The sequence below is a fragment of the Hypanus sabinus genome, chromosome 8 (assembly GCF_030144855.1).
Source record: "Hypanus sabinus isolate sHypSab1 chromosome 8, sHypSab1.hap1, whole genome shotgun sequence".
Lineage (NCBI taxonomy): Eukaryota > Metazoa > Chordata > Chondrichthyes > Myliobatiformes > Dasyatidae > Hypanus > Hypanus sabinus.
The window spans coordinates 83,374,950-83,393,527 of NC_082713.1; the positions used below are offsets into that span (position 1 = coordinate 83,374,950).

At 40.7% G+C, this 18,578-nt stretch overlaps 2 protein-coding genes across 2 annotated transcripts in view; one reads left to right on the plus strand and one right to left on the minus strand.

Moving 5' to 3' along the window:
• Nucleotides 1-18,578, plus strand: part of LOC132398276 (uncharacterized) — a 1,154,100-nt gene that overhangs the window by 995,899 nt on the left and 139,623 nt on the right. The gene's annotated exons all lie outside the window — the stretch shown is intronic.
• Nucleotides 1,010-9,003, minus strand: LOC132397775 (type-2 angiotensin II receptor-like). The gene is made up of 2 exons (XM_059976538.1): nt 8,903-9,003; nt 1,010-4,978 (listed from the first exon to the last, which is right to left on the minus strand). Exon 2 carries the CDS (start codon nt 4,965-4,967, stop codon nt 3,870-3,872), a length of 1,098 nt encoding a protein of 365 aa, XP_059832521.1. The 5' UTR covers nt 4,968-4,978; nt 8,903-9,003; the 3' UTR covers nt 1,010-3,869.

Below are 18,578 nucleotides of genomic sequence, written 5' to 3' on the forward strand. Positions count from 1 at the left end.
GAGATTTAGCAAGAACGTGGGAAAGAGGTATTCCTTGACAAGTGACATTGGCACAGGTCCTGGGAGAGGAAGGAGCTCATATGTGGGAATTATCCCTGCCAAGACAGGAGTAGGATCTACGTCCAATCACAGACAACAGGATCTACATCCAATCAGAGACAAAAGGGTCACAGACAGGAGAAAATCTGCAGATGTTGGAAATCCAAGCAACACATGCAGAATGCTGGGGGGACTCAGCAGGACAGGCAGCTTCTATGGAAAAGAGTATAGTCGACGTTTTGGGTGAGACCCTTTATCAGTCCTGCATTTTGTGTTGAAACTATGTCCACCTGAAAGGTGCAAAGGCTTTCACCACGTGTAAAAGGCAGAGGGATTTACAAGAAATATAAATATAATCGAAATAATAAAAGGTGGGGGGAAGGAAGGTACAAAATAAGGGAGGATATTGACTGTAATGGAAAACTTAATGTTTCAGATCAGAAGAATTAAAAATTTAACAAAAATAAAGTGGTTTAAAACAAATGATTTAACATATTATATGTTATTTATGTGTTAAAGCAGAAAACTGGAGGCAATCATACAACGGGAGAGAGGAGTGGGGAGATTACTGAGGTACAGTCACAGAAAAATCAAGACTGGAAGCTCAACATTTGGAAAAGACAAATGCAACATGGGGAGGGGGGTTAGTCATACTGGGTCAGGACCATGGGAATGCAATATGTCTGTCGTGCTTGGGTTCGTGCCACAGCAACTTAATAGCAACTATTGACTTAATAGAAGTGGACAAATGGGATAAGTGTGGATAGGCAAATGCTCAACATGGATGTGATGAGCTGAAGGATCTGGTTCTGTGCCGTATGTGATTCTATGGTACTGGTGGAGGAATGGAGTACTGTATTGAAATGGCGTCATCTTCTTTCCCGGGGAATGCAATAGGTACTGTTTAAATTTGTGAAGAAGAATCATCTATGGTGTTCCAAACAGTATTTATTTGACCCTATTTCAACATCAATGGTTATCCAGTTTTCTTCTGATGATTACATTGCTACTCATAAGAACTTTATCAAATGGTGGTTGAATTTCCTACTTAAGGGCATCCCAAGTGGATGAGGGCTCCTTATTCTGTTCAATTAACATAGCTGATTTAATGTGTAGTTTTATTACTCACCTCCAAAAGAACTCTACATGTATCTAGAGTTAATTGAGTCTACTTGTAATAACATCAGACTTTTGCTGACATGTAATTTGTTTCCCATGAACCAGTCACGAGATAGCACATCCTCTACCCAAGCAAAGTCATAACATCTTGTGTTGCAGAGCAGAAGCCAGGCAAGTAAATATTAACAAGAGTTGTGTATGTAATGGTATAAACCAAATGTATTTTTTTCAATAGATGGTAAACACAAAAGGTCAAAGCATAATAAATGTTATAATTAGTGTTCCTTACACACAAGTCACAATCTAACTCGCATACCAGGTCTAAGACTATCTATATAAAGCATTCTGATTTTGATTCAAGGCCATTAGAAACCACTCAAGAACCTTTCAAGAACTGGGTCTTGCCAGTGAGATAAGTAGCTCTCTCTGTGGTTTCAAAATAATGACCTCATTTTAAGAGATAAATCTTTGACCACACAACACTTTGGAACAATCCAAGGAGGCAAAATGTAACCAATCGAACTATTTACCCTTACATTCTTGTGCTGATTGATCACGTCCTTTGCTAATAAGATATCAATGTGTATGATTTGTAAGAAAACAACTTAGCAATAGAATGGTGTTACATAGCACCCTGGAGACTGATATTCACTAAAGATTATCTATATGCTGATAAAGCAATAGAAACCTTTCACAGAGGAACGCCATACAGAAACGTGTCCAGTGCTGTGACTCCAACATGGCCATGGCACCAGAAAACAGGTGTCACAACAAACAAGGCATCAGAATGTCATCATTCTTGCTTTCTGAAGAATATTGTCATTACAGTATTATATTCCCAATAGCAATCAGAAATCATGGGCCAGAAATGCAAGTGCTCAGTGTATTTTTTTATGAACTGCACCACTGTACCAATTTGAAAAATTGATTGATCAAGGTGATACCCAACATTATTGTGCTTGGTGGTTGTTCTGCACCCACATATTGGGTACAGACATTAGATGTCAATGCTACAAGAGGAATACATGGTGAAAGACCGGTTTGGGCAATGCTCAGAAAAGCATAGATAGACCATTCTTGAAGAAAAATACCATTGTTAGGGAGTCCATTGCAGAAAACATTGTTGAATCTAGTTCAGGTACGATGATGGAGCATTCCTCAGCATGATGTCATCTGTTTTTTGGTTGGTGAGGAGGAGTGGGTGCAGTCAATAAGTTCTCTAATCCTCCAAATGTCTATTAGCATTCTCTTCAGTCTAGCATAAGAGACGTTGGGTCTCCAAGTTCACATCCAACCTGACTTTCCTCATGATGGGTCACCTAGCTGAGTTACTGTGCCATATCCATATTTCATAGTTCTGTATGCGAAAAAGCACTCAGAGGCCTCCAGAAATGGTGGGTTATGATGATGCTGGTTACTTCACGGTTTGTAGTCAAAAGTATGGTCTTTTAATTTGTGAAACTGCAATGGAATTTCTCATCGCAAAGATGAAACTCATTCCTCAGTGGCTTTGAACCAAAGGTCACTACATAAACAGAGATCCCCTTTGCAGCGATATTTTATGTGAATTTGATTCTCTGAGTCCACATGTCCTGTACTGGCTGTCCATTTCCCTCCATAAACACTGCCTGACCTGCTGGGCTGCCCTGCTACTTTGGATGTTGCTTCATATTCCAACAGGTAGTTTCTTGTGCCTCCATGCTTTAACACTATTTGCCACCTATGTAGGGTATCAACAGCTGACATCTTCGTTTCATTAGGTCTAACCTCTCACAGGTTATATGGTGGTCAACGAGGCTCTGGGAGGGTATGGCACATGATGATGATGATGATGAACCTCTCACAAAGGATTAGGTCCAATAACAACTTTGTCTCTGTTCTTGCAAGAAGAGGAAGTGATGCTGGATACAGATTGCCATATTACGGGAAGAATGGGGAGGCCTTCTAACGGTGCAGATGAAGTTTACCAGATTATTGCCTGGATTAGAGAGGTTGGACAAAGACTAAGGACAGACCCTATATAGGCTTATAAAATTATGAGAGGCATAGATGGGATAGGATAAAGATATTTTCCCAAGGTCAAGATGTTAAATTCTAAAGGGCATAGCTTCAAGGTGAGGGGGGGGGGGAGGTGTTTAAAAGAGATAGCTGGGCGAGGTTCACACAGAGAGTGGAAGCTGCCTGGAATGCACTGCCAGGGAACGGGGTGGAAGTAGATATGAAAGCAACATTTAGAAGACTTTACAGGGACATAAACAGGTGAGTGATGGAGACCAGGTGCAGACAGATGGGGTTAGTTAGATGGGTATCATGGTTGGTACAGGCCCTGTGCAGGCAGATGGGGTTAGTTAGATGGGTATCATGGTTGGTACAGGCCCTGTGCAGACAGATGGGGTTAGTTAGATGGGCATCATGGTTGGTACAGGCCCTGTGCAGGCAGATGGGGTTAGTTAGATGGGTATCATGGTTGGTACAGGCCCTGTGCAGGCAGATGGGGTTAGTTAGATTGACATCATGGTTGGTACAGGCCCTGTGCAGACAGATGGGGTTAGTTAGATGGGTATCATGGTTGGTACAGGCCCTGTGCAGGCAGATGGGGTTAGTTAGATGGGTATCATGGTTGGTACAGGCCCTGTGCAGGCAGATGGGGTTAGTTACATGGGCATCGTGGTTGGCTCAGTCTGAAGGGCCTGTCCCTGTGAAGGGCTGATCTATGTTGTTGAGCTCCTCCGGTTGTAGAGAGTGGCAGAACCTCTGCGAGTCATATCACTGAGTTTCATTCGAAAGTGATCTCCCAGAAAGCAGTAGATAAGGGGGTTGATGCAGCTGTTTGCAAAACCGAGGCAAATGCTGAATGGCATTGCAGTTCCAATTATGGTAGTGATTTGGCAGTCAGAGAAGAAGTTCAGCTTCAACAATGCATTCGTAAAGACTAGTACCTGGAACGGCAACCAGCAGATGAAAAAAGCCAGGACCACCGCTGCCACCATCCAGAGTGCCTTACTGCGAATGCAGCTGTTCTTTTCAGATACTTCCATCCTCATCAGGTGACAGACAAACGCACCAAAGCATGTACCTATAACAGTGAAGGGGATGAAGAAGCCCAGAGTATTCTCCATCAAAGACATGGCCAGAGACCAATGACTGGCTTTGCTGGAGGGATAAATCATGGTGCATATTGTGCTTTCCAGCCATTTGGCATAAAGGGGGCCTTGAAAGTAGATGGTTGGAAAGGTTGCAATCAAAGCCAACACCCATACAAGGATCGCAACACAGTGAGCTTGGCATAAAGACCTCTTAGTCTGGGAATCAGTAGGATGCAGAATTACCAGATAGCAGTCAATACTCATGCACATAACAAAAAATCCACTGCAATATAGATTGAGAGAAACAAGAGAGCTACATATTTTACACATCACTGCCCCAAAAAGCCAGTTTTGCCCAGTGGCATAATACACTGCCCAAAGGGGTAGTGTAGATAGGAGGAGCAAATCAACAATTGATAAGTTGATGATGTAGATATTAACAACAGTTTTTAAATGAATGCGGTGACAAAGGACGGTGATTACCATGCTGTTCTCAATGAAGCCCAAGAGGAAGATGATACTGTGGATAACAGGGATGAAGTGGGAAATGAACCGGGATGACACAATGAATTGGCATGGCTGGTCAGATGTGTTATGCAGGAGAGATGGAGAAAACTGTGAATAAAAGCTGTCAACCATTTCAGTACTGTTTACAGGAGAGGAACTTGCAAGTACTGGCTCCATCTTCATTGTGGTGTGATCTCTGCTGGGAATGTTTTCCATGCTTGTGTAACCTGTGAAATTAAATACATATCCACAATCTTATTACAGGGAGTAATTGTAATAAAATAACTTTTTTTACTTTTGTCTACATTTGCAGAAACATTTCTATACAATGCCTGGATTTGCAAGGAGTTGGCCAATTAAAACATTCACTAAAATATAATCCGACTCTAAAATGCTTACTTGTCAAATGAGATAGTCAAAGAGCACAGTGGTATAGCCTTCATCCCACTCCTCCATGCTGACTGCATTACCCAGTCAATTAGTCCCACCTTCCAGTGTTTGGTCCTATGCCCTTTAAGCATTTCCTATCCAAGTACCTTGATGGATTTTAAATATAGCTAATGTGTCTGCCTCAGCCACTATTTCTAGCAACTCATTCCAAATGTGCACCAGCCTTTGTGTGAGAAGCTGCCCCTGATGTCCCCTTTAACAGTCCTGCCTCTGATCTTGAGACCATGAGATATAGAAGCAGTATAAGGTCATTTGACCTGCTGAGTCTGCTCCACCATTCAATCATGGTTGATCTAATTTTCCTCTCAGCCTCAATCTCCTGAATTCTTCCCATATCCCTGCATGCCATGATCAATTTATCAACCTCTGCCTTAAATATTCATAAAGACTTGGCCTTCATAGCTGCTTGTAGCAAAGAATTCCATAGATTCACAGCTCTCTAGCTAAAGAAATTCCTCCTCAACTCCATTCTAAAAGGATGCCCTCTGTACCAAGGCTATGTCCCCTGATCTTGAACTCTCCCAGCATAGGAAACATCCTCTCCACCTCTACTCTATCAAGGCCTTCCACCATTCGATAGGTTTCAATGAGTTCACCCCTCGTTCTTCTGAATTCTAATGAGTTAAGGCCCAGAGCCATCAAATGTTCTTCATATGACAAGTCATTCAATCATAGAATCATTTTCATGAACCTCTTTTGAACCCTCTCCAGTTTCAGCACAACCTTTCTAAGATAAGGGGCCCAAACCTACTAACAATACTCCATGTGAAGTATCAACATTACATTCTTGTTTTTATATTCTAGTATTCTTGAAATGAGTGTTAACATTGCATTTGCCTTCCTCACCATTGACTCAAACTGCAAATTAACCTCTAGGGAATCCTACATGAGGACTCCTGTATTTTTTCTCCATTTAGAAAGAGCCAACCGTTCCATTTTTTCTACCAAGGTACATGTCTGTACACTTCCCAACACTGTATTCCATCTTCTATTTCTTTGCCCATTGTCCTCATCTGTAGCCTCCCTGTTTCCTCAAGGCTACCTACCCCTATACCTATCTTCTTTTCATCTGCAAACTTTCCAACAAAGTATCAATTCCATCATCCAAATCATTGTCATATAACATAAAAAGAATCTTTCCCACACAGACCCCTGTTGAACACCACCAATCACCAGCAGCCAGTCAGAAAAAGCTCCCTTTACTCCTATTCTTATTCAACAAAATTTATTCAGTTCAGCCACTATTTCATTGTCCTCCATTACTACCTCTCTCTCCAGATCGTTTTCTAGCAGTCCAATATCTACTCTCACCTCTCTTATACTTCATGAATCTAAAGAAAGTTCTGGCATCCTATTTAATATTATTGGCTATCTTACTTTTGTATTCCATCTTTATCTTCTTAATGACTATTTTAGTTGGCTTCTGCTGGTTTTTAAAAGTTTCCCAATCCTCAAACTCCCCACTAATTTTTGCTCTATTATAGGCTCTTTCTTTGACTTTTAAGCAAGCTTTAATTTCTCTTTTCAGCCATGGTTGTATTATCTTTCCTTTAGAATACTTCTTCCTCTTTGGGATATATATATCCTGTGCCTTTCAAATTGCTTCCAGAATTTCCAGCATTGATGTGCTACCATCATCCCTGCCAGTGTTCTTTTCCATCAATTCTGACCATTTCCTCTCTCATGTCTCTGTAATTCCCTTTACTCCACGGTAATACAGACACATCTGAGTTTAGTTTCTCCTTCTCAAATTTCAGGGTGAAGTTGATTATACACTTGCTCCTAAGGGTTCTTTTACCTTAAGCTCTCTAGTCAATTTTGGTTGATAACACAACACACAATCCAGAATAACTGATCCTGTTGTGAGCACAACCATGAGCTTCTCTAAAAAACCATCTTGTAGGCACTCTAGAAATTCCCCCTCCTGGAATCCAGCACCAACCTGATTTTCCCAATCAATCTGCATATTGAAATCCCCATGATAATTATAACTGTTTCCTTTTGGCATGCATTTTCTCTTTCCCATTGTAATTTGCTGGCCACATCCTTACTACTGATTGGGGGTCTGTATACAACTCCCATCGGTATCTTTTTACCCTTAATGATTCACAATGATTCAACGCCTTCTGTTACCTCTTTCTAATGATTTGATTTCATTTTTTACCAACAGGATAACATCGCCCCCTCTGCCTTCCTGCCTATCCTTTTGATACAATGTGTATCCCTAGACATTCAGCTCTCAGCTATGATCTTTCAGCCTTGATTTTGTGATTCCAGCCACTCCACAGACCCCAGCTCCAGTCTGAAACCTATCAAAGCTGCCAACTCCTAGCTTTGTTGCACAGATGGCCCACTTTCCAGCCCCTGTTCTGGGCTAAGATTCTGCCCCTGCAACATACCTATCATTTCTCCTCTCCCCAGCAGCCACTCCACCCAATGCATGGCTAGCACAAATTCTCTATCTCCAGTTCCCAGCTACACACTGGTCTGGGCTCCCTCACCTGGCCAACAATCTCATATCACCAGACCTGGAATCTATCCACCTCAGGGACAGATCCGAGTAAAATGCAGGGAGCAGCAGCTGATGCTATATACAGCCTTTTTCTGACGTTATGAAAGATTTGGTCTGTCAGTAGACAGGTGTCTATGCATTGGGACCCCCCCGGTAAAATTCCTGTCCTTGTTAACTGCAGTACAAGCAACAATCTCACAGAAATTGGCATGCATCTTATGTCTGTCTGACCGCAATACTGACCAACAGATCTACACCAGAACCAATCTTGGTGAAGACCAGTGCAGCATAGTCTTGACACTTCTCTCAATCTTTCTTGCAGCAATACTGCAAACCTTATTCAACTAATTTTCCTTGGGAGTGAAGGTACTCTTTAAAACAAAAGGAAATTCCTCAACCCGTAGAACCAAGGCCACCTAACTCTCAATGGTCAAGCTGTATACTTTTACCGGTTAGTCACACAGAACTCTGACAACAATCACTCACCAATGCCACAGCTCACAGATCTTGTTTGTAAAGATAATTGACAATTGTGGCACAATCCTTTCTCCTTGCTGACTATTTTTATATAATAATCAAAATTCTTACTATTTGGTTTCTTAATTTATTCATCTATTATTTGTCAGCCTTTACCATTTGATCCCTTTGTTCATTTGATTTCTAACTTCAACTTTTTATAATATTTACACGTTTCATCCTTGTTATATCCTTTGTTTAAATTGGAACACCTTTAAAGGTGTGATAAAAAAAGTAATTCCAGTTTACAAGGGTCATTGTTACCAGTCAGTTGTCTTCACAGGATTAGGAAGGAATGGATCAAAACAAAAAGCAGTCCTGTAAACTCCAGTTATAGATCTGAGCTCTTGTTTAACAAACCCAGAACCTCATTAGCACAGTCAGCGTCCAAATGCTCTGCTGAATTCTGTCATTTTATTTTCCTCCACACTTGTGAGGATTTCCAGCACATTTGGTTTCTATTGCTTTGATGACCATTATTTATTTGAAGCCAGCCCACCTTCAGATCCTTTTGTAAAAGCTGTATCTTCTCGTTGTTTGTGAAGTAGTCACTGACAGTCCTAGAGGCATAACTTTCTATTAAAATATCAAACAGAATTGCTTCCAAAATTAAACTGTTTTTTAGTATCCAATCTTACTACATTAATCTTTGCAAGTTATTACTTTAACTTACTGGTGGTCGAGTCTCTGGAAGTGTTGAGGCTTTTGTCCCGTGTTTCAGTCCAGATTCTGTTGCAGATGTCCTGCAAAGTGCTTGTGGTCCCACTTACAGTATATTCTGTCAGAGAAATCACACAGAGCTTCTTATATCCAAGAGGGACTTTACATCACTTTGCATCCTATGCCAGTACTTGTATTGGCGAAAATAGCTATGTTGCTACCCTCCCCTTGAACCTTAATTCTGTCGTGAGGGGAAGTTTCAGAATTTCTGAATAAAGTAAACTTTTGATTACTTGGAAACTTTTTTAGAACAAATAGTTGAACACTGACAGTCAATCTATTTTAAACTTTCTCACGGGATGAAATTAACTTCAACTGTTTATGTTGAAGCCACAAGAGCTTTATCCTTACCAAGTAAAACAATGTGCATTTGAATTCTAGTAAGAGTCACTGTACAGGCAGATTACATTTGATTATTGCATCAATTTTCCAATGCATTGAAGGATGCAATACCTTCTCATATCTTCTCTGCTCCTGCCCTGTCCAAACGCATTCTCAATATTTATGGTGCTGGCCAAGTTTCAGGTAGTCAGACAGCAAAAAAATAAAGAACAAACAATTCACAATGTCAGAAAATGATAATGTTTTACAACAAAGTCTAAAGCATATTCACCTTGATGTAAAGAAAACAACACAGTAAATTTTAGCATTTTATCCCAAAGAGTTAACTGATTACCTTGTTTTAATAAGTACATCATTCTAAAACTAGGAAACTGAACCCAACAGGTCCATCCTGGAGTTCTTCTACAAAGTCAGCTAGTCAAAATGTACTTTACGCTTACCACTTCAGTCATTCAATTGTTAGGTAGCTATATAACTTGCTTTAAAGATACACCAGGCTGATTCAATAGTTGCTTCCGGCATTGAAATCATAATTTTTATCATGAACTGTGGAAGTTGATATTTTCTCTCATCTTCTTTGAGACACATTGTAATGAACAAGGTTTACTGTTTTCTCACGCCATCATTCTCACAGTTGAAATCAATCAAGATTTATCAAAACATTTCATAAATTTGAGTAACTCTGAGAAAGGATCTCATGCTTTCCCAGTATATATGATGAATAAACGCTTTTTTGGCTTCCAGCCAGATACTGAGTATCAACGCTCTGCTACCGTTGATTTCTCCGGGTAACCCATACGGAAAGCTCCTAGGCTTTCTGGTTTTTCCTTCAGCCTATTTAAGGCTCAATTGATTTCCTACACCTTGTAGCCATTCTGTAGGAACGTCGTAGTCCGTCCCTCCAGAAATCAGCAGTAGCAAATGCATTCGCAATCGACGTAGGATTGTCTTTGATGGCACAAAATTACTGAGTCACGCCAATGGCTTCTGGGACTGCCTGCTAAAGGAAATATTGAAATTAAATTATAGAAAAAGAATTTTAACAAGAATGAAAGTCTTGCTCTAAGTAAGAACTGGAATTTGATTGTAAGCAAGATGTGAGAGCAGAAACTTGATTGAATGAGGACTGACCAATCAGGAGGAATGGACTACAGGGTGTAAATACCACCAGACTAGACATGCCTTGGCATCATCCCTGATTATGATGGCGGAATTTGTCATCAAAACGTCAGTTATAATCACTACCTGTACCCAGCTGGAAGCATGAGAAGTCTATTTGTTGATCAACTCTGTCAAGCTGCCCATTAATATTCTAGTGGAGAAATATTATACTTAGACTTTAAAAGTTATCATCCACACCATCAGATGGAGAATATGGAAAATTCACATGCACAGTAGAGGAGATCACAACCAGCCCCAGGTCTGAGGACTTGTGAAGCATCGCCCACCAATACCATAATGCACCTCTCCCATAATATTACATCAAAGATATTTTTGTAGAAACTTGGAATTTAATCTGTTAGATATCTACATGCAGCAGCATTTTTATTCAAATGAGCTGGATGAAGATTAAAGATTGGTTTTATTTGACACATGTACATTGAAGCATACAAGGAATGTGGTGGACAGTCTGAAGGTGTCACTGTGCTTCCAGCACCAACAGAGCACGCCCACAACTTACCAACCCTCGCCATATGTTTTTGGAATCTGAGAGGAAACCCGAGCACCTTGAGGAAACCAAGCAGTCATGGAAAGAATGGACAAATTCCATACAGACAGCAGCAGGAACCAAACCTCAGTCTTACAGTTGTAAATTATTATGCTAAACACCACACTACCATGCCACCCCAAAGAAAGCTGAAGGATAAAAGCACTAAAGGTACGTTTGCTCTATTTATACAGGAGTCCCCCTCTTTACAAAGGTAGAGCATTCCTACAAAACCTTTCTTAAGCTGAAGTGGCATAAAGCGAAGAACCTTTAATTTATATGGGAAAAATTTTCGTAAAAGCTAAACTCCTCTTTGTAATGCGAAAGCAGGTTACTAATGCAGGTCTTTTGTAAAAGTGCCGTGGTGTAAAGCAAATATTTGTAAGGGGGGGGGGACACCTGTAGATGAGATAGAGATTGATATGGAGACATCTAAGTCATGAAGATGATTTTCTAAAGCTGGTGCCATGTCCATTTAGATAAATGGTGACTGGTCAAATGGCATAAAATGTGGTAAATTATAAGATCAACTACTTTAATAGAAGAGATACTTTGCTTTCACTTTTCTATATTGGTAAGATGTTACAAAACTCTAAGATGCAGGAGAATCTGGGCACCCCGGTGAGGCTGCTGAGGAGTTACAGTAAGTAATCAGGAAAGAAAGCAGAACGTTACCATTTATTGCTAACGTATTTGAATATAAAAGTAGAGAGGTCATGCTTCAGTTGTATAGGGTGCATTTCTGAAGTGTTGTGTGTACAATTTCAGCATCCTAATTTACTTCATTGAAACATGTAAGATTCTGAGAGGACTTGACAGGGGTAAGAAGGTATCTGCAAGCGGTTGAAAATAGAAAGGCTCACACTTTAAAAATATGGAGTCACCTATTTGACAAGGAGGTGCTGTCAGGGATCCTGAGTCTTTCAAACACTCTACCTCAAAGAGTGGTGAGGCAGAGTTTATGGATACTTTAGAGGTAGAAGTAAACTTTAATAAGCAAAGTGGTGAAAGGTTTTGGAGGGTTGACAAAAGTGTGAAGTTTCAGATCAGCCCACAGACCATGATAGTATTAAATGGTAGAACAGGTTTGTGGGGCCGGGTAGCTGATTCCTGATCCTAACTCGCGAGCTGCTGGATGCAAGATCAGTCCAGATTTAGGTTCTCTCTCAGTAGCTGACCTGTCCAGATAGCCTGGATAAGGATGGACGAGCGCAGACAAAGTCAGGGATGTTGTGAGAGATTAAATAACCAATTTATGGTTATGGACAAATAGAGGACTTCCTTTTCAAATGGTAATATGGATATGGGAGCCCTATCTAAGCAACATTTATTATTCATTCCCAATCGTCTTTCAGCATTCAAAACAGCCAGAGTCTGGAACTGTCAACCAGATTGTGACAAGCCAGTTCCAATCCCAAAAGAAAACCGATGGAAAATTTGGGATTTTATAGTTCAGTAACTTGTGTAGTCATTTTTGTGTCAGTTCAAAAATTTGCTTATTTATTGAATTCATCTTCAGGACAGTAGTGCTAGATTTAAACTCATATTCACACATGATTGTCACAGTACTTGACTATTTCAACACTATAACCTCACAAAATGAGTAATCCTTCAGTTATTGATCTAACCTGGAGAACCACACACATTAAGGAGCTGATTTACAGGATTACCTAAAAGATTCTCACCCTCAGCAGAAGTCTACACCCAAACCCAAATTCCATTGATATGTTTGGTGAGCTGGTAATTTACCAATTACCATGGACCACTATGTATTTGCCTTGCTTATGCTGCTGTTCTCCAAAGTCAGACCTAATCTACAATCTTAAGGTTTCATAACAACATTCATATGACCTGTGCAGAAATTGCTTCATTCTGATGAACTACTGAATAAAGAGCATTTTGCACATATAAATAACCTTTTGTCTATATCTACAGTACATTACCCAAGATAAGTTGAATTCCAAGTGCGATCTGGTACCTCATTGCATCACCTCAATAACAACATGAATTTCTGATTCGGAGATGAAAATGCATCACCAAGTCAGCAAGTGTAAACTGTAAGTTGGTTTATTATTGTCACATGTACCAAGTTACAGTGAAAAACTCTGCACTGCATGCCACCTATAGAGATCGCTTCATCACATCAGCACTTTGAGATAGTGCAACGGAAAAGCAATACAGAACAGGGATATAATGTTACAGTTATAGACAAAGTGCAGTGCAGGCAGACAATAAGCTGTAAGGTCATAATGAGATAGACTCTAAGATCAAAAGTTGGTCTTATCATAGAAGAGGTCCATTCAGTAGTTTTATAACAATGGGATAAAGCTGTCCATGAGCCTGGTGGTACATGCTTTCAGACTTTTAGAAAAGAGAACATAGAACAGTACAGCATAAGAACAGACCCAGGTAAGAACAGGTGGGGGAGAGTTTGTTGCAAACAATTGAACTAAAAGCCATCCATTACCCTTGTCACCTTGTCAGAAATCTCAATCAAATTAGTAAGACATGACTTTCCGTGCATAAAACTATGCTGTCTCTCTCTAATTAGGCCATTGTTTTCCAAATGCTCATAAATCCTATCCCTAACAATTCTCCCCAGTAACTTCCCTACCACTGACATGTGACTCACTGGCTTATAGTTTCCAGGATTATCCCTGGTTCCCTTCTTTAATAATGTGAGAACATTATCTACTCACCAGTCTTCTGAGACCTCACCTGTGGCTAGAGAGGAGGTGAAGATATTGGTCAAGGCCCCAATAATCTCTTCTCATCTCTTTAAATAACATGGGTTTATCTCATCAGGATTTGCAGGATTAACCACCCTAATGCTCTTTAAGAGGCCCAACACTCTCTCTTCCTTTACCTTGAAATGGCCTCTCATTTCAATATGCTCAACACTGATCTCTGTATCCTTCCTGTCCTTCTCCATGGTAAATACTGATGTAAAGTACTCATTTAAGGACCTCACCCACTTCCTTCACATTGAAGCAAACATTCTTACCTTTATCCTTGAGTCGTCCTATCTGCATAATCACTCAAAGAGTTGACCTACATGTACATGTAACGAGAGCTGGATAACTCATCTCCTTCTACCTTAGGCCATGAACTTGTCAATCACCCCTCGTACATACTTACTGTGATTGTCTTTTTTCCTTATATTTATCAAGTATTGCATTGTACTGCTGTTGCTAAGTTAACAAATTTCAACAACATATGCTGGTGATATTAAACTTGTTTCTGATTCTTACATTCCACATGACCAGTTCAGGAAGTTATTACTATTCAACCATCAGGCTCCTGAACCAATGTGGATAACTTCACTCACTTCACTGAACCGACTCCACAACCCATGGCCTCACTTTCAAGGACTCGACAACTCCTTTTCAGTATTTATTTATTATTATTAGTTTTTTCTCTATTTGCATAGTTTGTTTTCTTTTACAGATTGGTAGTTTGTCAGTCTTCGTGTGTAGTTTTCATTAATTCTATTGTATTTCTTTGTTCCACTGTGAATGTCTGCAGGAAAATGAATCTCAACTGACATATACTGTGTTGTTGATAAATTTATTTGCAATTTAAACTTTGGATTGGCATATAGGAGGGCAATAGGAGGCATATAGATTGAAAATCTGTTTGAATGGTACCACAATAACAACCTCACACTCACCATCAACAGAACCAAAGGGTTGATTATTGGCTACAGGTGGAAATGGCCAGAGGTCCATACACCAGTCCTCATTAGTGGATCCGAGGTGGACCTTAAGACATAGGAACAGAATTAGGCCATTCGGCATGTCAAGTCTGCTCCTCCATTCATCATGGCTGATTTATTATCCTTCTCAACCCCATTCTCCTACCTTCTCCCTGTAACCTTTAATACTCTGACTGAACAAAAACTATCAGCCACCATTGTAAATATACCCTATAACTTGCCTCCGCAGGTGTCTGTGGCAATGAATTCCACAGTTTCACCACTCTGTGGCTAACAAAATCCTCCTCGTCACTGTTCTAAAGGGACATCATTTGTATCCTGAGGCTGCTCTTTTTGCTCTTGTCCTAGACTCTGCCGCTATTGGAAACATCCTTTCCCAGTCACTGTGTCTGGGCCTTTCAATGACATCTCCCCTCATTATTCTAAACTCCAGCAAATGCTCCTCATATGCTAACCCTTTAATTCCCGTAATCATTCTGTGGACCACCTCCAAAACCTCTCTACGTCCCTTCTTAGATAAGGGGCTCAGCGCTGCTCGCAGTATTTCAGGTGTGGTCCCTCTTCATCTGTTCCAGGTATGTATGGATGAACAAAGAGGAAGGCCATGTCAGTGAGTGCTTGAGTACCTTTTCTGGTTCCAGGGACCCAGGCTTAATCATGACTTCTGATGCTGTCCATAAGACCATTAGATATAGGAACAGAATTAGGCCATTTGGCCCATCGAGTCTGCTCCACCATTTCATCATGGTTGCTCCATGTTTCCTTTCCGACCCATTCTTCTGCCTACACCATCTACCCACCCCCCCACCCCACCCACCCTGTAGCCCTTCATGCCCTGACCAATCCAGAAAGACTGGTTTCCTAGGACTTGGCTTCCAGTGCCGCCTGTGGCAACAAATTCCACAGATTCACTTCTCCCTAGCTAAAAAAAAACTCTTCGTCATCTCCGTTTTAAAAGGACACCCGTCTATTCTGTATCCTGTGGTCTTAGACACTCCGACCATAGGAAACATCCTCTCCACATCCACTCTATCAAGACCTTTCATCATTCCATAGTTTTCAATTAGGTCCCCTAATCATTCTGCTAAATTCCAGTGAATACAGGCCCAGAGCCATCAAACACTCTTCATATGACAAGCCATTTAATCCTGGGATCATTTTTGTGAACCTCCTTTGCACCCTCTCCAGTTTCTGCACACCCTTTCTAAGATGAGGGGCCCAAGAACACACATTATACTCCAAGTGAGGCCTCACCAGTGCTTTATAAACTCTAAGTATTACATCCTTGCGTTTATATTCTAGTCCTCTTGAAATGAATGCTAACATTGCATTTACCTTCCTCACCACAGTCTCGACCTGCAAATTAACCTTTAGGGAATCCTGCACAAGGACTCACAAATCCCTTTACACTTCAGATTTTTGTATTTTCCCTCCAGAGTCAACCTTTTCATTTCTTCTATCAAAGTGCATGGCCATAAACTTCCAGACACTGTACTCCATCTGCCAGTTCTTTGCCCATTCTCTTAACCCGTCTGTCCTTCTGTAGCGTCAGTTTCCTCAAAGCTCCCTGCCCCTCCATCTATCTTCGTATTGTCTGTAAATTTTGTAATAAAGCCATCGATTCCAACATCCAAATCATTGACATATAATGTAAGAAGAATCGGTCCCAACACAAATCCCTGTGGAACACCACTAGTCATCAGCAGCCAACCAAAAAAGCCTTCCTTTATTCCCAGTATTTGTCTCCTGCCAATCAGCCATTGCTTTATCCATGCTAGAATTGTAGCTTGTTAAGCAGCCTTACGTGTGGTACCTTGTCAAAGGCCTTCTGAAAACCCAAGTACACATCAACTGATTCTCCTTTGTCCATCCTGCTTGTTATTTCTACAAGAATTCAAACAGATTTGTCAGGCAAGATTTTCCCTTGAGGGAACCAGGCTGACTATGACCTATTTTATCATGTGCCTCCAAGTACCCTGAAACTACATCCTTAACAATCAACTTCAACTTCTTCCCAACAGCAGAGGTCAGACTAACTGGTCTATAATTTCTTTTCTCTGCCTTTCTCACTTTTTGAAGAGCAGGGTGACATTTGCAATTTTCCAGTCTTTTGGAACTATTCTAGAATCTAGCACCTCCACATTCTCTTCAGCCATCTCTATTAGACCCTGGGATGTACACCATCCGGTACAAGTGACTTCCCTGCTTCAGACCTTTCAGTTTCCCAAGGAACTTCTCTCTGGTTATTGTAACTTCACACCCTTCATGACCCCTGACACCTGGAACTTCCACAATACTGCTAGTGTCTTCCACAGTGAAGACTGATGCAAGTACTTAGTCAGATCATCTGCCATTTCCTTGTTCCCCATTACCAACCAGCTTCATTTTTCAGCAATCCAGCTTACTTTTTAGTTTCTTAATAACATTTTTAGTTGCCTTCTGTTGGAATTTAAAAGCTTCCCAATCCTCTAACTTTCCACTAATTTTTGCTTTATTATATACCATATCTTTGGCTTTTATGTTGGTTTTGACTTCCCTGTTAGCCATGGTTGTGTCATCTCGCCTTTCAAATACTTCTTCCTCTCTGAGATATACATATCCTATGCCTTCTGAATTGCTTCCAGAAATTCCAGCCGTTGCTGCTCTGCCATCATCCCTGCCAGTGTTCTTTTCCAATCAATTCTGGCCAACTTCTTTCTCATGCCTCTGTAATTTCCTTTACCCCACTGTAATACTGATACATCTGACTTTAGCTTTTAGGTCTCAAATTTAAGGGTGAATTCAATCATATGATGAACACTCACCCTAAGGGTTCTTTTATCAAACTCTCTAATCAATTCTGGTTCGTTGCACTACACCCATTCCAAAATAGCTGATTCCCTAGTAGGCTCAACCAGTAGCTGCCCTAAAATGCCATGGAATAAGCATTCTAGAAATTACCTCTCCTGAAATCCAGCACCAACCTGATTTTCCCAATCCACCTGCATATTGAAATTCCCCATGACAACTGTAACATTGTCCTTTTGACATGCATTTTCCATCTCCCATTGTAACTTGTAGAACACATCCTTACTACTGTTTGGGGATCTGTATGCAATTCTCATCAGTGTCTTTTTATCTTTGCAGTTTCTTAGCTCTATCCACAATGATTCAGCACCTTCTGACCCTATGTCACCTCTTTCTAATGAATTAATCTCATTTTTTACCAACAGAGCCATACCACCCCCTCTTCCCTCTTGCCTATCCTTTCAATACTATATGCATCCTTAGACATTAAACTCTCAGCTATAAGCTTCTTTCAGCCATGATTCAGTGATGCCTGCAACATCATACCTGTCAATATGTAACTGTGCTACAAGTTCATTGACCTTACTTCACATATTGCATGCATTCAAATATAACACCCTTAGTCCTGTATTAACCTTTTTCGACTTTGTCTTTGCCTTCTACGTTGCAATTCATCCTAGTGACTGCAATTTTGTCCTATTATCAGCCTCTCCCACTCCACACTGCCTCTGTTTGTAAGCCAACTACTTCATCCTCAGCATTATCACTCTGGTTTCCATCCCCATCAGACTAGATTAAATCTGCTCATACAACTCTAGCCAATATGCCTGCAAGGATATTTGATTCACTTGGGTTCAGGTGTAACTTGTCCCTTTTGTATAGGTCATCCTTCCCCAGAAGAGATCCCGATGATCCAAAATCTGAACCCCTGTCCCTCTCTGACACATGGCATAGGCAGCAATCCAAAGGTTACTACCTTGGAGGTCCTGTTTCTCAGCTTTCTACCTAACTCCATAAATCTCTCTTCAGGACCTCCTTACTTTGTCTACCTAGGACATTGGTGCCAATATGTACCAA

Coding starts and splice junctions, on each gene's coding strand:
- LOC132397775 (XM_059976538.1), bottom strand. CDS start 4,967: ATGGAAAACATTCCCAGCAGAGATCACACCACAATGAAGATGGAGCCA.